This window comes from Pituophis catenifer, unplaced genomic scaffold, assembly GCF_029215685.1.
Source record: "Pituophis catenifer annectens isolate HBS135680 unplaced genomic scaffold, rPitCat1.0.hap2 SCAF_2, whole genome shotgun sequence".
Classification (NCBI taxonomy): domain Eukaryota; kingdom Metazoa; phylum Chordata; class Lepidosauria; order Squamata; family Colubridae; genus Pituophis; species Pituophis catenifer.
The window spans coordinates 108955254-108982079 of NW_027256882.1; the positions used below are offsets into that span (position 1 = coordinate 108955254).

The following is a 26826-nucleotide window of genomic DNA, read 5'->3' on the forward strand; positions in this document are numbered from 1 at the left end:
CTTAATGTAAACCATTTTGAATATTTGCAGCTGAATTGGACAATTGTCAGAATTTTCAACCATAATTATGAAAATTTCCTTATGATACTTAAATAATCTCAGTGTTCAAAATTATACAAAAATTGAAAGAATGCATCAGGATTGCATTGTTTCAACTAAGTAGACTCAATTAAAATAAATTCATCTAGCTATAATTGAAGGACAAATCACCCTATTTGTCTTCTATAAATCATAATCCTTTGTTAAAATATACCCGATCCAATTCAGGACTCATTTCTTTGATCTTAGCTTGTAATTCTGGCTCCAGACGTGTTACAGACATGGAACTAGGAAGAAAAAAATAATAAAGACATATTATCCATGCTCAAGAAGTCTTAATCCATTTGTTTACTGTATATGATATGCCCCAGGAAATATTTTACATTTTATAATCCTTTAAAATATGGCATAGTAGTTACTTGTTTTCCAAACAGCTTCTCTTCAATATCATCAGCATGAATTACAGAAAAGATATTTCATATGCTATTTTGCTAAATTATCTTCATATAAATTTTATATGATATGGCATCTTAATGTACCAGACAGGACAAACCATTATGATTTCCCTTGTATGTGAAAGCTGAGCTAGCAGATCATGTATTATACAAAGCCTTTAAAATATATTCTTAGATATTTGTCTCCCCTTCTAGAAATAAAAGTTATTAGAACTGTCATGAGAGATATATTTCTGTTCTGAGCTTGAACAGAGTCAATTTTTAGGGTTTTTTTTTTTTTTTTGGTTTGGTATTTGACCAAATTGATTTTTCTCACAATCTCCAATTCCTCTCTCAAGGTTATGAAAACATATAGAATTTGGAATGGGTGAGGAGAAGCTTGCTTTACCTGATAGCTGAAAAAGAAAAGGAAGGGGAAAAGGGATTTTCTTGTGAATCTCCATTCTGGTATAAACAAAGGGACATCCCAGAAGCATGAAGTCTCCTTCTTTGGGACACAAAAGCAGCACAGTGGAGAATGGTTTTATTTACGAGAGGAACCCCTCCAAGTGCAGAAAGGGTGGCCTCCAGATTGCATGCAGTCAGGCAGAAAAACCGGCTGCAGCTGGTGACACCAATTTTTATCTCCTGTTTTGCCATTATGAACAGCTTGTGCTCCTCCAATTCCCACCCTAATTCCTTTCTCCTAATTCTTTCTCCTGCCTTCCCTCCTGCTGAGGCTTTCACCAATTTTCTTTCTTACAGAAAATGTCTCTGCTGTCTTTCCTTCTCAAACTGATCTACCCTTTCATTATTCTTCCTCTGTCTCCTGCTGGCACTCTTATCTATCCTTGATGCTATTCCTCCTGGAAGGGATTTCGCCATGTTTTTCTCCATTCGCTGCATTTTACATTTTCTCCAGTCATTTTTTTTCTTCATAATTCTTTGATATGCCTTTCTTTCTAATGTGCTTTTTTCCATTTTTTCCTCTGCATCTGACTCTTCCCAAGCCTTTTTACGTCAGCATGCTATCTATACTTTCTCCCCAATTCATCCTAATAGCTTTCTTCCTCCTTTCCTAGATTTTTCATTCTATTTTTTCCCATTTTACTTCCTAACCTTACTGCCAGTTCTAGTTTGTGGTGTTATGACATGTTCTGTTTCAAAAGAAAAGAAAAATTGCAGCATGTTTTCTATCAGTACAGTAGATGGAACTATGGCACTCAGTGTCACAGCACCATCTACTGGTGAAAAAAAGCTGCAATTTTTAAATACTATTGCAAAAACTACTCAGCTAGTGTACTATTATATACTGTATACAACAATGTGAAATCACAGCTGCCAGTTCTCTAGCTGTTGTTGGCCTTCAGGTACTTCACAGAACCTAGGATGTCATAATATATCAACATAGTATATTTATTTGTAAACAAATGTATATGGCTGCCCAACTCAGACTTAAAACATTAAACTTCCATGACAACATGCCATGATAGGCATCCAATACAACCACACTTGCCACTTTATCAGCTGCATAGCAGTCTGGGGAGCCCAGGCCTGCTGACAGAATTATGTCTTTAGGAGCTTCTAGAAAAAGTGTGGGAGCCAATATATCTCTGGGGTGGTGATATTCCATAAGGAGGGGCCCCACACCGATAAGGTCCCACTGTATCTACTTCCCTGCTGTGCAAGGTAAATATAACTGGGGAGAGGCGGTCCTTCAAATAACCCAGCCCCCAAGTCATGTAGGGTTTAAAGGTGATACATCAGCACCTTGACTGCACCTGGAAGCAAATTGGCAACCAAGGCAGCTCCCGCAAAAGAGATGCAATTTAGGTTTGTGCAAAACTGTGCGAGCCACTAGATTTTGAACTTTCTGAAACTTGAACATTCTGAAATTTTTAAAATGTAGTTTTTATAATCTCTATGGATGATATTGCTGGCCTTCCTAGCTAAAATTAAAGTAAAGTTTATGACATATGATATATAAAATCAGGATATGAAAATAACCTCTGGAAAAGCTACGGGTAGAGCAAACGTTCTTCTTCTTTTTCTTACATTCAGGTTATAAAAGATAACTTATGGAATGTCTCTTTGTCATGCCCAGAGAAATGGAGGGCCAGAGCAAAAGGCAGATTTGCTACTGGAGTAACAAAATGGAGAACAAAGGTTTATTGTAAAGTTATGATAAAAAGAGGAGAAATGGGAAAATGTGTACTTAGGATTGAAAAACATCCCTCTATGGTCTGAATTTGGGCAGGTCATGGGGAATTAAAAGTACTTGTATTCCCCAGAGGTGAGGAACATGACTGTTGAATGAATTGGGAGGTTTTTGGAAAGCAATAAATCTGTTTTCTCATTTTCATAGTCTGCATGGCATAATATCTCTCACTGTAGAAAAGTAGTAAAGAAGCAAATGTACCTTTTCTGTGGAAATAATGCACAGCACAGAGGTGTTGCGAACACCAAGCTGGAAAAGACAAAAGTTAGTATTTTTTTTTTTTAATGTACTCAAGAGTTTGGATAATTTTAAGAGGAATCAAGTTTGGCTTCTTGGAATAACACTTTGTCACATCAACACCTGAATAGTAATTCAAATGTCATAAGAACTGGTTATTTAACTGTAGCAGTTCATTTTCATCACTGAATTCACGCTCATGGGTTATTTATTTGCCTATACAGAATGGTTTGTGGAGGGGGCCAAGCTGCAGAAAGATGGCACCAAGTGGGGTGGCAGGTCAGATTGTGGGAAATTCTTCATATGCTCCTTGTGATTCACACACGTGGGTTAATAGGTAATTTATATCTGGAGGAAAGTCTGCTTTCATAAAGCGATCGAAGAAAAAAACTGTTTTTCCAAAGGTTGAATTCCTCTGAAGATGGAAGATCAATAATGTTGAACAAAAGTGGGAGGGGAAAAAAATAGTGTAATTCTGGCTGGGGAATTTGAAATGCCACAGATATATCCTTAAGTTGTTAGCATGGCTGTGGATCTGAAAAGAGTACAGTTGCTTAGCTGTCTCAGAACAAAGTTTGATGATCGCTAAAAAGGATGGCACAATGAAAAACAGATGTAAAATTACCCATTATAAAGTAGGGTCAGTGGCAACAATGGTACTACCAATCTATGAAAATAGGCATCTTGCCAGGCAATATAAGCAAATCACACCCCTCATTGTTGGAGGGATAGGGTGGTAATAATTGAAACCATCTGACATCCATGGCTCTATTGTGTAAAGGCAATGTTTTCTTCCCAGGAACCAAGCAGAGTCCATCTGAAAGGCTGATTGTCAGAGACCAGAGATGGATATGAGAAGACACTAAATAGGGTTGATATGGACACTTCTTGTGAACTGTAACGAACAGTTCTACACAATATCTATGAGATAGTCAGCTGAGGTACTCAACCTTTTCTTCACCACGGACACCCTTTAAATATCTTTTGTGGTCATTTTGTGTGTTTGTGTAGTTAGAGTGAAACACTACAAAAACACACTAAATCTCAGAAAGCTGCACAAATATTATTTTATTTTATTTTATTTTTATTTTTGTATGAAAGCTAAATTTAAAACTTCCTAAACTTTAAATGGCTAGGTCTAAAAAAGAACAACTAAAAAAAAACCCCAATTAACTATTTTTTTTAAAGATCCCAAAGGGGAAAAAACTTACCCAATAGAACAGGGGTCTCCAACCTTGGCAACTTTAAGACTTGTAGACTTCAACTCCCAGAATTCCTCAGCCAGCTTTGTTTTGCTGGCTGAGGAATTCTGGGAGTTGAAGTCCACAACTCCCTGCCTGCTTGATTGCAGGCAGGGAGTTGCTTGCTGATGGAATGGATTCAGGCAAGCGAAGCAAGGCAAGCGAAGCAAGGCAAGCAGCTAAGGTAAGCAAGCTGGAGGGGGAAAAGTTTTTTCCTTCTCCATGGCTCTGGCGATCCCAGCTGAGTTGCCTGATTAGCAGATCGTCAGAGCTTGGATCGCCAGAGCCATGTGAAAGAAGAAAAGTTTTTTTCCTTCTCCATGGCTCTGGCGATCCCAGCTGAGTTGCCTGATTAGCAGATCGTCAGAGCTTGGATCGCCAGAGCCATGTGAAAGAAAAAAAGTATTTTCCTTCTCCATGGCTCTGGCGATCCCAGCTGAGTTGCCTGATTAGCAGATCGTCAGAGCTTGGATCGCCAGAGCCATGTGAAAGAAGAAAAGTTTTTTTCCTTCTCCATGGCTCTGGTGATCCCAGCTGAGTTGCCTGATTAGCAGATCGTCAGAGCTTGGATCGCCAGAGCCATTTAAGGCTCGTCAGAGCCTTTTGGGCTGGTCTGCCTGGTTACAGGAGAACGACACCCGGCGTATAAGATGACCCCCGACTTTTGAGAAGATTTTCACGTGTTAAAAAGTCATCTTATACGCCGGAAAATACGGTAATGCAGGACATAGGCGAAAGTCATTTCTCATGGCATCTAGGTTTATGGCATCTAGGACCCTAAGTGGAGAGATGTCAGATTCATGGCTGCCTTTTTTTTTTGCATGCTGGGGCCTCAAAACATGTGCAAAAGTGCAGGCCTTGGACTCTAGTGTTGTACTGCCTATCTTGCAGATTTTGACCCCTTGCTGAGGACACTGTGATGGGTTGTTTCCTCTGCTTTTCAAATATCTTCAGCCCAAATATATCTTCATGAAGTCAAACATACATTTAAGTTCCCTTCATGGTTTCGGTCATGCTCTCAGTAGCTGGTTTAGTAAAGGATCTTCCTATTGCTTTCTTGATATGGTTTGCCTTAAAATCTTCCTCAATGTAATAAAGTTAAGGATTAAACTGGACAAATGACACAAAAGTGAACACCAGCATGAGAAATATGAATAAGTCACCTCTGAAATTTTTACTCACCAGAAACCCACTAATCCTACTTGAATGGGGGCACTCATCCATGGGAACCTCTGCGTTAAAAAAAGAAGCAAAATGATAGGTTCGTTCTGAATTTATGTACAAAGTTATTGGATACAAAACTTTGAACGATACAAAAAAATATAGGAAGAATGAAGGCTTAACTGAGTATATTTTATTATGAATGAAGGCAAATATATTGGATCTTTCAATATTTTATTACATTTGATGCAACAAACATTGTGGATGTTGCAACAATAGCCTCCTAGATGCTTCTGAATTCTAGCTTGTAACATGGCAATTGTATTTTTATAAAATTTCAAAAAAAAAGCACCATCATTATTTTTATAGGTATAAAAGCACAGGTAGTTTTCATTTAACAGCTGCAATTGGACCAACAACTCTGTTGTGAACCGAAGCAGTCGCTAAATAATAATAAAAAAATCACATGACTACACCTATACTTTCCTTTTCCTCACTCTGCTGCTCTGGAATGATGACTTCATTGCTGGGATAAATAGCAAGAAGGAAATGAATGTTTGTATTTACATTTACAAGAGATTTACAAGAAGGTAGGAGGAAGGTTTGTAAGAGAATAAACAGGCATCCAATGGGGAGCATGCATGACCTCCATGGGATAGTGAGACCTTTTTTGGATAGTCCATGTCAGGCACCTAATGAATCCTGGAGCAGATTCAAAGGGAATTTCCCAGCCTTCTGTGGGCAGCTCTGTTTGGTGCCTGATGAGCAACTGATCATAGGAGGTGAATTCGGCTGTAGATATTACTACCCTTGAGTTGTTTCTTGGGGCTAGTCCCGGTGGACACCTTAGTTCACTAAGGCTTTCTGAGAAATGAACATCCAGAAATTATTCCTGGAACACTGGTGGAGGAAAAAACAAGAAGTAAATATTATTAAGCTTGGGTACATGCTGCATTTTGTTGATAAAGATGATGAAGCATGCTTATTTTTCCTCCTTTATTGCATCCACGGGGTGTTATTCAGCATTCTTTTTTAGGGTTACCAACTCCTTATTGAGAGATTCTTGAGATTCCTCTACCTGACCTACAACTCATCGGTATAACATCTTGCTGACAAAATGCAGGGGTAAGATATCATAAGTATGTTGATAATGTCTAATGGTATATTGCTACCCAGGCTGTAATGGACATGCCATTGATGTAGTCATGCCTGGTGCTTGGAGGCAGAGAATTATCTCAATTATTTCATACATTTGGTTCCAGTGTCCAATTTCTATAACTGTTTTTGCCAACATTTCAATAGAATCTGCTTTCTTGTAATTTAAATCCATTCTTCTGTGTCCTGCATTCTGGATTTCTTTATAAAATAATGTAACATCCTATCAGGTATTTGAAGACAGCTATAATATTCCCCCTCAATCATATTTACTCAAGGTATAACATACTCAGTTACTTTATATTTCTTCAGAAGGTGTAAACTTTGCATAAATAATGTTTACATTTTTCAGACATTAAATGTGAAACATGGAGGAATTCCTATATCTTCTGGATAATATAAAAATCCAAGGGGAAAAAAGTCAGCTTCATTTAACTTTACAATTCTTCTTGTTGCTAACGAAGCAACAAGAAAAACAAAAAAAGCTGAGTGGGTCCCAGATTAGAGTCCAGCAGGAGAAAATGGGTGTCAGAATTATACACACTGATTTTACCATATAGATAAGTTCCTTAATGCTTTTGTTTTAGAAATATTTCAAAGAAAGCCCCTCAAATATGAATCACATGCATTCCTTTCCTATGTAGAGAATGTATCTTACTTCTAAGATTAAGTTTACCTTTAATTAAACTATTCAGGCAACTTAAAAACAATTACAATTTCTGATCCAAATGACAATAATATGGTATTGTCTACACCTTACATTAGGTGATCCATCTGTCATTTTGCTGAAATTTATATTTATACCCAATAAGATTCACAATGATGACATTAAGAACTGCATGAAGAATTGCTGGAGTTCTTCAAGTCACAAGAGGAACGATGTTATTTTTGTGATTGTGGTTCTAGAAATGCATTTTAATATGTAATCCTTGCCTTTTTTCAAAGGATGAACAGTTTTTCCGGGGTTAATAATTAGGTAATGGAAAAGTATTAAATGAAGACTGCAATGCTTTAATGAACTGGCTTGTTAACGGTAGATACAAGTAACGAGCTTGCCCAAACAGCTTGTTAAAAAGGGGCAGTCTGTTGCTCAATGTATTTAGAACTGATCAATATCAAGTCTTATGATTAACTAACTAAAGACTAATGATTCACCTGAACTTACAGTCAATGAAGCAGAGAATGGACAAGGGAGGAGGACCAGAAAATCATAAAGAGAGTTAAGAGTGTGTCAAAAGACATGGAACAGTCACTAATGGGTTCATTCAAATGTAAAAGCTGCTAAATTAGAATGCCTAATTAAATTCCACAGCAAGCAATGAAGTCTTAGCTGGACATGGCAATATCCCCTTTTTATTAATTCTTACAACACACATTTGTGTTATCTTCTAATAACTAGAAATGTAAAAGTTATGGACAGTGTGAACCTGGAAGCAAAAGGAAATTTGGCAGCTCTTCCGAAGGTAGAAATACTTCAGGTATTTAGCATTAACATTGAAATAAATTACTGTATTCATGTATTTATTTTCTGACAATAATAAATGAACTCATATTTTACAGCTACTTATGGTAATTTTAAAATGCTTTGTCTAAAACATTTACTGATAATCCTTATTAATACTTTTTTTTTACACTGAATCTATATTCATCTTCTCCAGAAACTTAGAACTTAGTTAATGTATCCAAAGTAGGATAATTTGAACCTGGTCTTTTATGAGTGAGAACACTGGGTTGATTTATCAGCCATTTGTATGTTTTCTTGGCTGTCCATGATATTCTCAGAAGTCTTCTCCAACATCAAAGTTTAAAAGCATCAATACTCTTCCAACTTTCAGTTCCATAGAGTGTACCAAGGAATGTCATGGCTTTCAAGATTCTGATCTTTGTAGATATAGACAAACAGTATCATGGCATCTGAATATAGCAATGGCAATAGCACTTAGACTTATATACTACTTTACAGTGCTTTAGAGCCCTCTCTAAGCGGTTTAAAGAGTTAGCATATTGCCCCCAACAATCTGGGTCCTCATTTTATCCACCTCGGAAGGATGGAAGGCTGAGTTAACCTTGAGCCTGGTGAGATTTGAACTGCCAAACTGCAGGTAGCCAGCAGTCAGCAGAAATAGCCTGCAGTATTGCACTCTAACCACTGTGCTACCACAGCTCATATCTTTTCTAAGGTCTTCCAGTGGCTGTTCTTCCAAGTGTTCATCTGCAGAATATTGATTATTTGTTCCTATACTACAGGTAGTCCTCGACTTCAACTTGTCATTTATTGACCCTTTGAAGTTATGAAATCTCATAAAAGGTGCTTTAGAGCTCGTAATGCATTTCCAGCCATTGTAAAATGTCATGCCATCCTTCCAATAGTCACATGACTGCATTTCAGGCACTTGGCAACCAGCTCACATTTATAACTGGTTGCAGTGCTTCCTAATCATGTGACTGTGTTTTGTGATTTTTTTTGAGGGGGGGGCAGTTTCTGGTGTTCTTTGATGGTTTCTTGCAAAAAAAACCCCACCCATTCAGCAGAATGGATTCATAATTATGACTATTTGACTCATTATCCTAAAAACACTCATAAAATCGAATCCACTCATGTGGGTGTCTCAGGTTACGACTGAAATCCAACTGCGATCATACATTGAGGACTACCTGTATTGATGGTTGATTATAAAAGCCAGAAGCTATTTATCACTTTGATATTATCCTTGTTAATTCTATGGGTAATTATTGTACCTGTTATCAATAGTTTGGTCTTCTTTATATACTATTTTATATGTGTCCCATATTTTCACAGTGTTCCTTGATTTTTATTACTAGCCTTGAAGGTCCTTTACAGCTATTAATCATCAGCATACTTACGTAATTATTGTAAGCATCCTATATTGTAAGCATCCTACATCAGAGTCAACCCCTCCAAGACCGAGTGGCTGTGGTTTCCGGTGTCCCGTTATAGCCAGCTGGTGCCATCGCTGACAATTGGGGGTGAGATCTTAGCCCCCTCAGAGAGGGTTTGTAACTTGGGTGTCCTCCTAGATGTGCGGCTGTCTCTAGAAAATCATGTGACAGCTGTGGCCAGGGGGGCTTTTTATCAGGTTCGCCTGATTCATCAGTTGCGTCCCTTTCTGGATCGGGACTCCTTGCGCACAGTCACTCATGCCCTCATCACTTCCCGTCTGGACTACTGTAACACTCTCTACATGGGGCTCCCCTTGAAGAGCACCCAGGGGCTCCAACTGGTCCAGAATGTGGCTGCACTGGTGATTATGGGAGTGACACAGCGCTCCCATGTAACACCACTCCTGCGCGAGCTGCACTGGCTCCCGGTGGTCTTCCGGGTGCGATTCAAGGTGTTGGTTACCATCTTTAGAGTGCTCCATGGCTTAGGACCTGGGTACTTATGAGATCGCCTTCTCCTACCGATAGCCTCCCACCGGCCAGTGCGCTCCCACAGAGAGGGACTCCTCAGGGTACTGTTGGTCAAACAATGTCGACTGGTGACACCCAGGGGGAGAGCCTTCTCTGTGGGGGCACTCGCCCACTGGAACGAATTGCTCCCGGAGATACGGATGATCCCTGACTTGCGCACCTTTCGTCATGCCCTCAAGACGTTATTGTTCCAACAAGCTGGGTTGACCTAAACATTAATTTTAATCGGTTGTTTTTTTGTTTTACTGATGTTGGGGCCAAATTATTTAATGTGTTTTTAAATTGTTTTTAAATTTTATATGGGTACTTGTTTTATCTTTGGCTGTACACCACCCTGAGTCCTTCGGGAGAAGGGTGGTATAAAAATAAAATAAAATAAATAAATATAATAATGTTTGGGAATTAAACATTAATTAATGGGGAATGTATTTCTGAGAGGCTATTTTGTAATATTTCAGACACTATCATCTACTATTTTATTGTTTTATGTTGGTTTCATAGTTATTGGTTATATGGCTGTTGTGAACCACTCACAATTATTTAAGATGGGCAGCCATATAAAACTTTTAAATAAAATGAAATAAAATAAAATGGATTAGGAAATAAATCTTTTTGGGAACATAGGCTTACCTTTAAAAATGCCTTCTTTTCCAAAGTATTCATTATGAACGGGGGAATGGCTAAAAGACAGTAAGCAAAAGTTTTGTGGTTAATAATTTCATGCTATGTTGTATGCTGCTTTAGGAATAAAAATATTTTGACAGATGACTTAAAAGTTAAACATTTCTTAAAACATATAGACAGGAGAGAACAGATCCCTTAGCAATCCTTAGAGCAACTTCTAATAGCATAAGAAATCTTATCCCTAGAATTTACTAACAGTAACCTATTGTTAGTACTCTCTTTCTTTCTCTCTCCCCTCCCCCCCGTCTCTGTCTCTCTGTGTGCGTAGTTATATATGAATATGGGAACATAAGTATGATTACAACTACAGGACTAAGAGTGAGAAAACCTCTGTCTTCCTTTATGCATGGATGCTGTCTAGATGACTTTGGGCCAATCATTCTTCTCAATTCTATACTTAATAGTTGAAAAATGTCCATCTACCATTCTTAACTAGACTAGCATGGTAGATGATGGTCCATATCTTTCAGTGAACATACCTTCCTCCTGCATTTGATTGATTTGGGCTAAACAAATATAAAAAATTGAGTTCCAAAGTTTTTCTGGATGTCTGGGGATGAGTTGTGTTTGGACCCCTCGTAAGTTTTTTATTGTTGGCTTTTATGTTTCTAATGGGGTTTTTTTTAAAGGTCTTTTATGTTTTATTATTGTTTATGAGTTGTTCAGGTTTTTGCTGCATAAGATGGATGCCTATACCAATCTTTTAAATAAATAACTCTCATATAGAGAGAATTATACTTTTTTGCAAATAAATATCCACTGTATATACTTGCGGATATGCTGAGAATGTTAGGCTTCAAAATACACTAAAAACTGGGTTTGGATTATCTGTGACTATATATGACAATACTTTTTAAAATTATTCATATATACTTTAGGTAAAAGCTAAACCAAAATTCCATGAAAACTATGCCACTCTAACATAAGCCAATTGTGAATATTTAAAATGGAATCTAGTCTGAAAACTACTATTTATTGGTAAAAGATATGAAAACAAATAAAGTCCTTTAGAATACATGAAAAAAGAAAACATGAAAATTTTGAGAGTTGCCTTATCTGTGGGTGGTGCATTTTGATGGTGTTTTGATTATAAATCTGAAGGTCTGCAAATGGGCTCATCCACAAGTATATGTGGCTTAAAGAAAAGATAGTGGATAGCAATGCAGAAGATTCTTATCAAATTAAAATGCTGGAAATTAAACAGACTTTTAAGAATATTAGACTACCAGCTAGAGTACTTCACATTCCATATATACAGAGGGATATAGGTACTGTATATAGATAATGTATGCATGTGCAAATAAACATATATGTATGGTGTACCAAAAGTCAGCCCCCACAGACAATTTACATAAAAATTACAATAAATATTTGAATTTGAGCCACAGTTTCTTCTAACTTCTGAAAATTTTAATATCTAATACATTCTAATATTGTTGTAGGAGTTTATCTCTTTTCAAATGTTCTTTCAAAATGAAGAACCACATAGTTTCTTCAAGGCTTTAATAAGCCTCTTTTGTAAATATAATAGAGACATGAACTTGGTAATTCTCTTGGTTTACTATTTGCATTTCCTCTTTCATTTTTTAAAAATTCAGCCAGGTTCATTTGGATATCCAGTAAAGAGTCCTTATTCATGACATCTGCTTTTCCTGTCACTAGTATTTTCACTTTCAGCTTTCTCTTTCCCATAAGCCATACTTTTTAAACCCAATATTTCTGATTCCACTATTTCTTCATCAAGCAAGATTTGTTTCACATCTGTCATTCTTTCATTAACATCCTTTAAACATAGCCTATCCATAGAAGCAGACATCATTACTGATCCTGTTGATATTGTGCTTACTAATTTCTGGCCCCATTTTTCAAAGTTCTTTTTTAATATTTCAAATGTCAAAGTGTTTTGTGTTATTTTATAAATCTCAATCTTAATCAAGATTAAAAGCACTGATTTTTGATACATCATAATGAGATACACATGTACACATGTTTTTTACAAGAGCTCTCTACAGCCTTAGGGCTGGTAAAGGAGCTAGAGTGACTGCTATTGAGCTATCAATTATTTTCCTGAGGGAAGCACAACAGTATCAGAAGTACCATAGTTCTAATTTTTAAGAATTGTTAGAAGAATGTCAGTATTTAAACTTAATGCAAGTTGAGACACACCCATTCCTGGAGCAGCCATGAGGATCCTTGAAATCACAACTTGCACAATGGCCTGTTGAGCAGCTTTAGATGATTCACCCAGTCTATTCCCATTTTCGTCTGTAATGGGAATACCATACTTTAGTTCCCTGTTGGGTTTTTAAAAAAGAAAAAGGAAAAGGAAGAACTGAGAAGATCATTGTTTCATTCTTAAAGGGTTCCAAATGCTTACACCAATGTCCTTTCAAGGTTCAAGTCATCATTTCTGAACTTTTCATGGTCCTTCCATATATTGTGTGATGTTTAATAGGATCCATATAGGACAGTAATGGCTAACCTTTTTGCCATCGTGTGCCAGGAGTGGGGGGATGTGGCACGCACCCGTGCCCACACCCATAATTCTATGAGCCCCATGCATGCGTGCATGACCCCCCCCCCACTGCTCCCCGCTCCTGGCACGCGATGGCATGGTGGGCCCAATAGGCCCATTTTTCTCTCTCCCCAGGCAAATGGGCCATTTCTTGACTCCAGAAGGCCTCCGGGGGGGGGGAGGCTGTTTTCGCCCTCCCCAGCCTCCTAGAAAGGCTCTGGAGGCTGGGGAGAGAAAAAAATGGGCCTTCACCACCACCACCCGAGGCCCTCAGAAGGCAGGAAACAGCCTGTTTCCCTACTTCCAATGGGCCCAGTGGCCCGAAAATCAACTGGCTGGTGCGCACATACACACTGGAGCTGAGCTCGCATGCCTACCGATATGGCTAGGCATGCCACCTGTGGCACAGGTGCCATAGGTTCGCCATCACGGATATAGGATATGCAGAATGACTGCATGATTGGCGTGAAGGCATAACACCATCATGAGATAAATCCATCTTCTATTCTTTGTGCATCGTGATATTGCACAGATGGATTTTAGATATACAGGTAGTCCTTGACTTACAACAGTTCATTTAATGACTGTTCGAAGTTACAGTGGCCCTAAAAAAAGTGACTTATGACTGTTTTTCACATGACTGTTGCAGCATCCCCATAGTCACGTGATCAAAATTCAGACACTTGGCAACTGACTCATATTTATGACGGTTGCAGTGCCCCAGGGTTGTGGAATCACCTTTTGAGAACTTCTGACAAGCAAAGTTAATGAGGAATCCAGATTCACGTAACAACTGTGTTACTAACTTAACAACTGCAGTAATTCACTGTGGCAAGAAAGGTCGAAAACGGGGCAAAACTCACATCAACAGAAATTTTGGGCTCAATTGTGGTCGTAAATTGAAGACTACCTATAGTCAATAAGACAGATTTGATAAATTGAAAATCAGTTCCTCAAATTTCAATAACAGAACTAACAGCTAATTAATATGTCTACCCATACATGACACTGCGTAGTTAACAATTAAAGAGCAATAACAATAGAAACATTTGAAATTAAAATCAACAGAATTAGCATAAAGTAACAGTTGAGAACACAGAGGGTTTACCCAAACTATCAGGAGCCCAGTCTAGATGGGGAAAAAAACCAGCTTTTTAGTGCCTTGCAAAGTGCCACGAGTGTCTTTTAGATATTATGTTCTACCCTTATTGCTTTTTGTTTATGTGAAGTTGCTTTGGTAATACCCCATTCTCACATGCAGCAGTTCCTTGCAAACAGGTACATTCCTGATTGATTGCTGCTGGTAGATCTAAATGACAAGAATGTTTCAGAAGACCATTCTGACTTCCAAAGTTTGAAAAAAACAAACAAACATCTGTTTTGTAAGCAACTTGGAGAGTTAATGCAACTCTCACAGAAAGTGAAACTAAGTATTAAATAGAGGCAAACATTTCAAAATTCTTTTTCGTTTAACTTAAAAATGAGGTTCATATGAAACACATGTTTAGTGATGTGTTTATATTGGAGAACCCAGGCAGTTATGGTAACTGCTGTCCTGAAGGTCACATGCTACGGTTTATCTTACCTTTGCCTCATTAATGGAATATTAATACAATTTGCAGCAGCTACAGCAGCAAAAGGAACAAAACGTCCTATAAGTGGTGAAACATGCTGTGGAAAGAAAAGAGAGGGTCACCTGAATATGGCTAACCCTGGTTAATTTTTTTTTATTTAAGAATTTTGACTTTTTAAAAATTTCTAAAGAAATAAAATACTTGATTTTACATATTATAACGGCCACACGAATATCATTTGCACAAAATTGGAAAAATAAAAATACACAAACAGGAAGAATCGATAAAAAAAATCTTAAGAGTGTGCCGAGATGGACAAATTAACAAAAGAAATTAAAGAAAAGAAAGATAGGGAATACTATGTAGTATGGAATAAATGGTACAACTGGCTGAAGATTAGAAATAGTGAACAATAAGAACAGGACAGAAGTTATAAATGTAAAATGTTGATAGGACAAGGTATAAAACATACAAAATTAATATCATGATTGTTAGGAATTATAATGTAAATAAGAGAAAAAGGGACAAGAAGGAAAAGTACAGTATAAGGCAGTGTTTCTCAAGCTTGGCAAGTTGACGATGTGTAGATTTCAGCTCCCAGAATTCCCCAGCCAGCTATCATGGCTGAAGAATTCTGGGAGTTGAAGTCTACATATTGTCAATTTGCCAAGGTTGAGAAGTATTGGTATAAGGGGAAATGGGGGAAGATGTAAATATTAAAAGATGACCATTACGAAACAGTTGTAAAAAAGGAATTTATATTATGTGTTTTGTGATGTGTGTTTATTATATTGTGTTGTGTTATAAATAAATTTTTTTTTAAAAGAATTAAAAAAAAGAATTTTGACTTAAGCCATGAAGGACAGCAGTGAAAAATCTAACAGTAATAATATTTTATGATCAGCTGTCTGAAGAATGCAGATCAAAATAAAAGAGAAAAGAGCTGTAACTGTGTCTTTTGGAAATGTATTTAAATGTTTTTCCTTACAAGAAATTAAGGATAGTTTCTCCCACACTGCATTTTTCTGAAAATGCACTGACATTGCACTATCAATGAACCAAGAAAGCAGAGCGTGTTTTCTTTCACTTAAGCAACAGTGAACAGTTACTGTAACTTCAGTAAGTTTCTCTTCCAAGAAAGAACCAGCAGCAACCTTGTGACCGATTTTAGAATTATGCTACTTTGGTCTGTCAATGAGTCACAATTTACTCAGCATTCTTTTTTTTTTCTTGCAGGAACGATCTTTTTTTCCCTATCTGATTCATGAAGTGGACAGCAAAGATCCAGTCCCTGTATAGATCATGAGGATTTTCTACAGGGCAATTTGAAGAAGGATTTCAAAGAATATAACCTAACTTTCAAGAGCCAACTCTACTCAGCTGCTTACTGGGGATCAGCTGCTTACGTATTTTCAGTACAAATTGTATTCTCGAAGGTAGGGGTGTCAAATTCAATTTCACTGAGGGCCGCATCAGCGTTTGACCTTGGGGGCCAGGGTGGGTGTGGCAGGGAGGGCGTGGCCAGCTCGACATCACTTGTGTCGGGGCGCCTGTGGTGGTACTGAGCTCCATTTTCAGCTGTGATGGCCTCCTGCAACTCTCTGCTCACAAAAATGGATTTCCCTGGCAGAGGCGCCTCAGGCTGATCCATCACCGATCCATCACTGTTTCCAGGGCAGCTCCATGGGCCAGATCTAAACACTCCTCAGGCCAGATCTGGCCCCCGGGCCTTGAGTTTGACACCCCTGTTCTAAGGTGTTGTGTCGGATGACACATTTATTTACTATTTATATTTGTATTAATATACTCAATATATGGAAAGATACACATATACAAACACAGTAACCAAAAACTACATATTTTTTGTCTCTGATATCTAATTTTATGATTTCAGGGAAGATATATGCAGAGTTTATTTATTTATTAGAAAATTTATATTGCCCCCTATTTGAACATGGTGACTCAAACAGTTTACAGGGATATAAAAACATGATATATAAAAAATAAAACCAATTTAAAAAATAAACAAATAATAAATTAATAAAATAATATAATATACCCCCACCTACCACTCCGGTGACAACACATCACACAAGCCATTTAATGGGCTTCATCCTGCTCTGGGCTCCCCAGGCCCGCTGGCAGAACCAGGTCTTCAGCACCTTCTGGAAGGGTGTTAAGGGTCCATTCTAATCTCTGGGGAAATAATGTTCCAGAGAGAGGGAGCCACCACGGAGAAGGCCCTTCTTCTAGGTCCCACCAGGTGTATTTCCCTAGGGGATGGGACACACAGCATTCCTTGCCTCCCCGCTCTAGTGGGTGAGTAGATGTGACCAGCAAGACACAGTTCCTCAATTAATTTCAGTTAAACCAAGAAATTTAATATGGAAGATCTATATCTATATATCTATAATATAGCCTGGCTAGGTGGCTTAGTGGCTAAGACGCTGAACTTGTTGATCAGAAAGATCGACAATTCCGCGGTTCGAATCCCTAGTATAGGTCTCCTGCATGAGCAGGGGGTTGGACTAGATGACCTCCAAGATCCCTTCCAACTCTGTTATTGTTCTGTAAGGTCATTCAGTGAACTTATCATAACACAAATAAAAATAAATGCACTTTTTAAAGTCAGCCAGGTTCACCTCGTACATATAAAAACTGTTATATAAAATGTTCACAACAATTTACACGATAGTCTTAAACAAGGAGAGAATAATGGAAATACCTTTGTGAGTGCATTAAGTCCTAGAGCAGTTGCAACAGCACCTGTGGTAGCAGAAACATAGGCCGTTCCCAGCTGGCTAAAACAAAAATAGGAGTGTTTGTATTTGTATAAGAACCACATGCTGTAAATCTCTGTTTTTGATTCTATACATATAACTGGCATTGTGCAACCTATTTTATGGTAGCAGTACAAACATTGCCAAAAGATAAACTACGGCAACCTAGTTTGGCTGGGAAGTTTTCTGGGAAGAAAACTGGGCTGGGAAGTTTTCTTTTCCAGTGTTTCTAAAGTCCTTTTTCAAGGACAATAGGGACTGATAAAGTAATGGAGAATGTGGATATTGCCCTTAAAATAATTATGCTACTTTCACTGAGTTATCTTAATGGACTCATTTTATTATGAATCTGCCTAATCTTTGCAGCATAAGCACTTCCAGTTAGGATTGGTTTTTCCGCTTTTTGAATTGAATTCACATACTTCTCTTTGATTTGATCTCCTTAAATTATTAGTTGATCCTTTAATGCTGTTTTATTCATTAGTTACCTAAGTATGCTACATCATGCAGGCAAAGCAATGGGATATATGCGGCTTTATTTTACCTCTCTAGGGTAGGTTGGGCTGAAAGAAAGGGTAAAGCTCAAAGTTATGCAGTGAATTATTATGACTGTGAGTAATATTGAATCTACTTTTCCATTATTCTGATGTATGCTTTTATAACTTGCGTACATTTATCAGAATTTTTAATGACTAAATTTCACTATAAAACTTGTAGAAAACAGATATTTACATTGAGTTTTAAAATGTCATGGCTCTGTGGCAGATCCATTCTGAGAATTCTTTAGTTTAAGACCAGGAGTATATTTGGGAGTATATTTGGGTTGACAATTTATATCCAATTTTCCCAAGAGTGGCAGGAAGCCATAAACTAACAGTTACACCAGAGCTGAGCTGTATAATTTGAGACCCAGATTATATGGCCCCTAAAAACCTTTGATGGGACACTGAGTACTCACCCAGAGTTTGGCCTAATTGTAATTTTTAGATGGCAGGAGGAGGAAATTATTCAGAGGAGTGTTAACATAATAACTATATAATTCATTCAATTTTAACTTTTTTAGATCATATTTTGTTCTGGCCTTGACTCCTTGGAATGTAGCCCCTGGCATATAGTAACTCAAAAGTCCAAGTGTGACCTGTAGCTTGCGCAGCAATACTTGGCTATATCTTCTATAGAAAGTGGCTCAGGTAATCTAAAACTACTTTCAATAAAGTCATTTAACACAATAGATATTTTCACAAGAGCTGAAAGAGACAGACTAGCCTTACAATACTGCAAGGCCAATGCATGCTATAAAATATGCTCTCATTGAAGATTAGACTGTGCTTAGGAAAAATATTTCAATCTGTGCTTTCTAACTTTAATACTCACTTGGGATTAGTTCCATGAAGAGCTGCTGGAAAAAAACCCGTGGCGGTCATGCCTTTGCTTCAAGCATAGTGTCTTGACTTGCTGAAGATCATTACTTCCTAGCAATATACTCCAGGTCGCTCTGTTCAAAATTTAAATGCAGCTCCTGTCTATTTGTCTAATATCTATAAGCAGTCTCCTTCTATATTCCACTTCTATATTTCCCAGGCACCAGTTTACATTTTTAAATCACAGGATATTTAGAAAACTCTCGCAGAAGTTAGGAACATCACAAACTATAACAGTCAGTTGCACATGGCATTTTGAAGTGTTCTGATTCGCATCAGCTGAAATCCTTAATGAATGACTTAGAATGCATTAGTGACCTAATTAGTCTTTTTAACAATGCAAATGATCTTGCGGGATGGTCAACATGCAAAGGAATTGTGTTTAGTACCAGACAGGAATAACTCGGCAGACATGCATCTAGTAGCATTGTGTATGCTGATAATATTTACGTGAAGGGCTTTGAATGTTTTAAATGCACTATATGCTTGTTATATATTACTGTTAGCATCACTTAGCATCACTTCTATTTTTCCCCATTATAGTTTACCTTGTGTTTATATGTCGTCACGTCAAGCCATTCTATGAAAGACCACATTGCAGATTTAATAATAATCTTAACAAAGCAATTTATGATCCATTATCATTATAGTGCTGAAAGCCATTCAGAAAAAGCAGAGAGCTATCTTGTCCAGGGCATGCAATTCTCAGAAGTGTTCAGATTTGAAACAACTTGAAATCTACAATGATTTGGCCCCTCCTCTCTGTATCATGGTGATAATTACCAGAGTTTTCCTTTTTTTTCCCCTCCCATTTTTATGGGAGATTCTTCAAATATCACTCTATTAAATCAACAAATCAGGTCTACACTGACTCAATAATATCATAGTAATTTAAAACATAATTTTAACACCTTAGCAATTATACCAACACAATATTTTCTACAGCAGTTCATATTAAGCTTCATATTAGACCTAGGTTCAAATTAGAGCACATATTTTATTCAACATACTTGAGTTATCTGCTTGGTGCATCTTGATGGCTTTACCTGACATTAATTGGAGCATCTCCACTCCTGTTGGTATAATTTACAATGGCATTGAAGGACTGATTAATCCATTGCCAGAAGACCACGGCTGGAGTTGTTCTTGGAAGAAGGAAAGGACAATTAATTTTTTATAAAGTTTGATATAAACTCAATCTGATAAAGTAACAAACTAGATAAAGTACTATCTAGTACTTTAAATCTATCCAGATGATAATGAAGTTTCATACTTTAAACGTAATTTAGGTCAGATTAACTCAAGAGTGAATCAAATTATTTTGGGCAGAGCCAAACTCATTCTGAACTATCGAAACAGCTAAGAATTACTTCACAGAACAATGCTGTTTGCCTACACAAAGTGCAGAAATATACACATCTTAAGAAAAATGTTAGTTTGAATATAGCCATCACTTACCTTATGGGGTTAGAGGGAGAAATATGTCTGCTACTTCCTACAATGTGCCTTCCTAGTTTGCTGCAGCCAATGTCAGAAATGCAAGCTATGGGTAATCTTTTGAGGATGGAGTGGCAGAATGTTTTTTGTAGCTTGCTAAAGTTTTAATACAGCATTTCCTCCTTTGCCTCAGCTCTAAATCTAGTGTAGAACAGTTCTGAAGCATGACAGGAGAATGATGGGAGTGTTTGGATTTTTGAAGACCCAAAGCCTCTATTATCCTCCTTCCTATGTTATCAGAGTGCTAATTGAGGAGAAGGATTCACAGCAGAGATTTGGGCTCCCACAGCAAAATTCCTGGCACATTTTCTTTATTGCTCATGAAAAGAGACACCAGCTGTGGCCTAAGGCCTCTGGGAAGCTCTTTCAGAATTGTTCCAAGGAAAGAAAGAAAAATATTTTATTCATCTTCTCGGTTACTGTAACAGAATTTTAACGGTTATTCCAATTCACTTAAAAATATTTGATAGAAAATTAAGCTACCAGACAAAATTTGCCTATGTTTCAAATGCTCAGAAGTAGGAAAACATAATTCCTTTGTTGTTGTTGTTATTGTTGTTAAATCCAGGTCATATACAGATATGCACCCAGAAGTACAAATCCTTACCATTAAAAGTAATAAAGCACAGAATAGGCACAGATGAATAACACAGTCTGAAGATGAACTGACACGCCACTATTAACAATTCCTAGACTAGACCTATCAACAATCCATTCTGAATTCCCTTTGTTAGCTGCTTTAAATAGTTTTCCTAATAGGATGGGAATCTGGACACCTCATTGTAAATGTCAGCTAAAAGACAGAATTATCCAAAGCTTGTGTCGTAACTAATTCCAGAGAAAATGTTTATCAGTACAAATTAGGAAATCATTAGTAAAAAGTCTATGGAGATTCTCAGTCATCCAGGTCATGGTTGTCCCAAAGGTGTTTTTTCAAGAGTCAACTGGACTTTCTGGTTTTTCTTTGAAGACGTTCCGCTTCTTATCCAAGAAGCTTCTTCAGCTCTGACTGGATAGTGGGGAATGGAATCTTTTAGTCAGAACTGAAGAAGTTTCTTTGATAAGAAGTGAAACGTCTTCAAAGAAAAACCGGAAAGTCCAGTTGACTCTTGAAAAAACACCTTTGGGACATTAGTAAACAGGCAAAGTGTTCCTTTTAGCAGTCTTTCTGACCCTTCAACATATGTCTTTGACATTTTTTAAGACCCAAGCCTTAAAAAAGTTCTTTATTGTGTACACTATCATTTATCAGTAATTTAAGATCACTTACCTATAAAATGTCATCATGAAGCCAGTAATTGTCATGTTCATAGGCACCTGAGCAGACATACGGCCAATCAAAACCATCTTTTCACCCGTATCTGGATGGAAGGCTGAATCGTAGACATATTTTGCTCTCCACAGTTCATCTTCTGTCAGGCCAGGGGCCACAATGCCTTGCCTTATGATTAGCAGAAATATATATATAAATAGTTTATCATTAATATAATACTATCAATATTTTAGTTTCCAAAGGTTAAGGAATATTTTTAAACTATAATAATATCCCCATGTAAGAAACTCTATCACTCATTCTATATTTATATCTGGTCTTTTCAAAATTATCAAAACTATATGGTTTCATAACCATTGGAGGAAAATATGCATAGTTTTCTCTATACAGGTAGCCTTAACTTACAACAGTTCATTTAGTGACCATGTGAAGTTTCAATGGCATTAAAAAAACCTGACTTATGGCCATTTTTCACACTTATAACCATCGCAGCTTCCCCATGGTCATGTGATTTACATTCAGATGCTTGACAACTGACTCATTGCATTTATGACGGTTGCAGTGTCCCGCAGTCATGTGATCCCCTTTTGTGATCTTCTGATTAGCAAAGTCAATGGGGAAACCAGATTTAACTATGTTACTAATTTAAGAACTGCAGTAATTCACTTAACAAATGTGGTGAGAAAAGTTGTAATATGGGGCAAACCTCCCTTAACAAATTTCTCTCTCTTTCATATACTTTATTGAGTTTTAAAAAAGGTTTTTTTTAAAAAATAAAATATTTTTTTTTTTAACAAATTTCTCATTCAGTAACATAAATTTGGGGCTTAATTGTGATCATAAGATGAAGACTACCATAACTGGTGTTTCCTTTTCATCTCCAAAATACTTCCAATGTGAAAATATTAGCACTTTTAGACTCACGATTTCCCAATTGCCTCCTAGTTCATTGTTGCAGAACATTAACTCCTAGCTCCTGAAGCCTAACTCCTGAATTCCAAAAGTAATTTTTTTAACTTACAAAAGGACTAATTTTTCCTAGACAAATGATTTCTCTGATCTTATTACAATAACCTTAGAATAACGTTAGCTATCTAGAGAAACTGGAATAAAACTGGAAACAGAAAACCCAAACCATACCTGTAATTGTGTACAATTATTTTTGCTTTTTCTAATTGTTCATTGGGTAACAATATATTCCTAGGATCAGTAACCGTGAAGAAGTGGGTAGCGCGTCCAACAAATGTGCTTTGATCCCAGCGAGGCTCTTTGATATTGATGTTTAATGGTATATCTCCTGACATTTTTTCAAGAACACTGAATATAAAACAGAGATTGAAGTGCATTTCAGTTTCAAAGTTATTGACATTTTTATTTCTCTTATATGAGTTAAAAAATGGTTCTCTTACAGATCTCTGAAGCCTTGTTAGAACTCGGATAAAGAAAACCTAACTTTGGGAGCAATTCTGCGCTCCTCCCTGCCCAATTTTGAAACTACTCTCATGATTCAATTGCCATTCACTTCTGTAGAATTTTCAGCCAACAAGACGCCAACTGCAATGGGGTTAAATACAAGAGCAACGTTTATAGAAATGTATGGGCAAAAGAAGGGGACTGGTGACGTGGCTTCAGTATGCTCCGATTATTGACTGCCTAGATCCTTAGCCATATTTAGGAACTTGTGGTGGAGAGTGGAACAGAATCAGACAATGTACAGAATTTGGAGCAAAAGCAGCAGATAGCTCCACCTTCCGCCCAGGGATTGAATTATAATTTTGAAATGTGTCTGTTTGATTTACAATATCTATTTACTATATTACTAAATCGTTTTGAGAATCCCTTCTAATATTTCTACAGAAAAATACACCAATGCAATTTATTATAAAAGTTTTCATTTACTATCAAATCCTCTTCTTATTTTTTGATATATTGCCACAACCTCATTGAAAATCAGATAGGAAGACTACGTATCATATTTTCCTTTGTAATCTGTTTTTAGGTCATTTCACTTTAGCTTTAGTTTTCATTGCCAAAGCAGCATTTAAAACTCTGCATTAATCCAATTTGCTAATCTTGTTATTTAATCAGATATTGCATGTAATCTAATATTCACGCAAAGTACTTTAAAAGTCCAACCAAATTTATATTCATAGTTTTTGAGGCCAAGCCAAAAACTTCTGCTTGGTTTAATTTTTAGGCCAAAGATGCTTTCTTAAAAGAGAGGAATACAAAGAACTTTTTGAAAAGTTCATTTCACTGTAAGATTTGCTGATGCTGTTTCCCAACTTTCCCACTCCTTACTTAAGAAAATAAATCATTTTTTCCTTGTGTATCAGGCAATTATGTGCTGAACAAGGATTGCGCAGCCAATCAGACATGCTTATCTGATAAGGTGGTTGATGGCAAACAAGCCAAATTAAGAATGGAAACATAAATCGGGGCTTCCGAGATTGATCACATGAGTGGTTTCTAACCCTTGTCTTCATTTTCTTATTATATCCAGGATAATCAAGTCACACACATAGGATCACTATGGATTGAAAGGAGGGAGGTTTTAATTTTGCGACCCATTGTTCCCAATGCAAAGATCAGCCTTCCCTTTCAGAAGTCCTGATCAGAATTGTTCAAAAGTCATGGAGAAACAGGGCTCACAATATAGGTGGAAAATAATGGTCTTAATTAGATAATTGGGGTTGGGGGAACCCTAACTTTGCTATGGGATAAGGAGTTTTATAAAGTAGACATTTCTAACACATTCTATTCATGAGCACAATTTTCCTCCTAAAAGCTTATGGGAAAATGCTGTGCTGGCACCGTGGGTAGAATACAGGCTAATTCTGCTAACGGCCAGGAGTTCAATCCTGACCAGCCCAAGGTTGATTTAGCCTTCCATCCTTCTGAGGTCGGTAAAATGAGGACCCAGATTATTGTGGGCAATATCCTGACTTTGTAAACTGCTTAGAGAGGGCTGTAAAGTGCTGTGAAGCGGTATATAAGTCTAAGTACTATTGCTAAAAGGACTATGCAAGAAAAGGCATAATTGCATACTTTCTTCCTCAGCCTAATTCTAGGAATGATCAGCAGCAGAAGAGCTTCAGGGAAAAGATCTAAAATACAAGGATTGGGATGCCATGCAATGATTGGACCAGGTAGATTCAGTTTTAGTCCCTACTTAAATCCAGAAACTCATGCAAAGATTTGAACCAGTCACTTTATCATCAATCTATTTCACAGTACTGCTATGAGGATGAATTGAGAGCAGACCTTTCTCTATCTATAGAACAGATAGGGTATACCGTAAATGCTTTATATATAGGGAGAGAGGGAGATACAGCAAAAATAAATAAAAATGAAAATAAAAAGAAAATCTTGAGCAAAGTCCATCAAAAAAAGTAATGGAGAAATGTAATAAGATTTTAAACCTCATTTATAGATCAAAACTGTATCTATAATGAAAGAAATTGAAAGCTTCAGGTAGCAACACTTCTTTAAATAGAATTAGATTGAACTTTTTGATGTTCCCACACAATTATTTTTTTTAGAAATTATGAACATACATCAATTGATGCATGTATCCATCCCATCCCATCCCATCCCTCCCATCCATCCATCCATCCATCCATCCATCCATCCATCGGAACATTGAAGTGTTCCTTTCACTGAGTGCTTATGAAAGTAGCACAATGAATGTGATGAAATTATACATGTGAATATAGTCTACTAACTTCTGTAATACATGTACACTCTATGCACACCCACACATACAGAAATTGATAACAGACAAATACTGCATTCACTATAGAAGCATATGAGATACACAATGTTCTAGTAAGACTGTTTATGTATAGATATGTGGAGAGAGGTAAGAAAAGGGCTGGAAGATGCCATGCAAACAGGAAAAAAAAATCCTCTTTAACAATATCAAAAGAAGTGCTTCATATTCCATCTTTTATGAAGCAGCATTTTCAAAGTATTTGGATGCATGCATATGATGTTTTGCAAATCAGATGGTTGGTCTCATAAGAAAACTACATGAATTTATTTGCAAAATTCCATTTTTTGTTTTAAAAACTCTTGGATTTTCTTCTAGGCGATCTACAATTTCATATGCATGGAATGTACATCAGCAAGATCAGCTAACCCTAACCCAAAAACATTTTTTTTTCTGCTGAGAAATAGAAATATTTTTGGAATTATAAAGACATGACCTGAGATTTGGATGGCATGGGTATTTGTAAAAGGTTAATGTGTTTTTTCAATCATTATGTTAGACATACCATGCTGAGAATATAGAATAGATAAAACCAAGGTTGTGCCCCAGAACACTTTTGCGGTTCTCAACAGAAGCAGCATTTTATAGAAGAGAAATAATAGGTAAATACAAATGGTTAAGTTATTGTGAGATACTAGAATTTTATCAAGGGGAATACAAAACACAAACAAGAGATTACACTTTGTTGTAATATTAGAGATATTATATAAACTAATGCACCATTGGTATATGGCACCTGATAAATTTTCTAGAATATACAAAGGACTTCAAATTTATCATGGAAATGTCAACAATAAGAAGGGACTTTGTGTTGGCATGCTGGCTGGGGAATTCTGGGAGTTGAAGTCCACAGCTGAGATTGAGAAACACTGGTATAGACAAATCTCTCTCTCCCCCCATCTCTGTGTGTACACACCTACCTTGGTTTGATTGTGTTGTTGCTGCCAAGGGAGGAGGTTTTTTTATTACAGGGTGGAGTTTTTAAATTCTTTAAACTGCCCAAAGTCACCTGCATGAATTGGGCACTTATATAAATTTGTTTAATAAATAAAACTAAATAAATAAGAAATCTGTTGTGATGCACCATACCTTGAATACAAAATCCGTCAACCCCTGTACTGTTGAATTTAAGAAAGGTAGTATATAAACAAAGAATGTGTGAACCACTTATTGCTTTCTATACATTTGATTCCAGTGTCATATGCTTCTATAGTGCAAAATTTTGAAATCAGGTTCTCCATATTAATTATGCATTGCTTTAAAATAATGAATAATATTGGATAAGTCAATATTTGAAACCCAGACTTTTCTGTTTAGATATGATTGTTGACAATGATAATTAAAATTGTGTAAGCCTGTTACTTACATTACTGGCTTTCTATCAGAAGACCAC

General features: G+C 36.9%; 1 protein-coding gene across 3 annotated transcripts; it reads right to left on the reverse strand.

Annotated features, from left to right (window-relative positions):
- Window positions 1-229: 229 nt before the first annotated feature.
- Window positions 230-22978, reverse strand: SFXN1 (sideroflexin 1). 3 transcript variants are annotated; one of them, XM_070933952.1, is made up of 10 exons: window positions 22802-22978; window positions 21659-21829; window positions 19938-20036; window positions 17416-17491; window positions 14702-14787; window positions 12768-12895; window positions 10548-10597; window positions 5352-5401; window positions 2893-2940; window positions 230-326 (listed from the first exon to the last, which is right to left on the reverse strand). In XM_070933952.1, exons 1-10 carry the CDS (start codon window positions 22963-22965, stop codon window positions 230-232), a joined length of 969 nt encoding a protein of 322 aa, XP_070790053.1. In that variant the 5' UTR covers window positions 22966-22978. The 3 variants fall into 3 exon arrangements, with proteins under 3 accessions (XP_070790053.1, XP_070790055.1, XP_070790054.1); XM_070933954.1 differs by having other exon boundaries at window positions 19938-20034; window positions 21777-21829; window positions 22802-22972; XM_070933953.1 differs by having other exon boundaries at window positions 21704-21829; window positions 22802-22972.
- Window positions 22979-26826: the final 3848 nt, after the last annotated feature.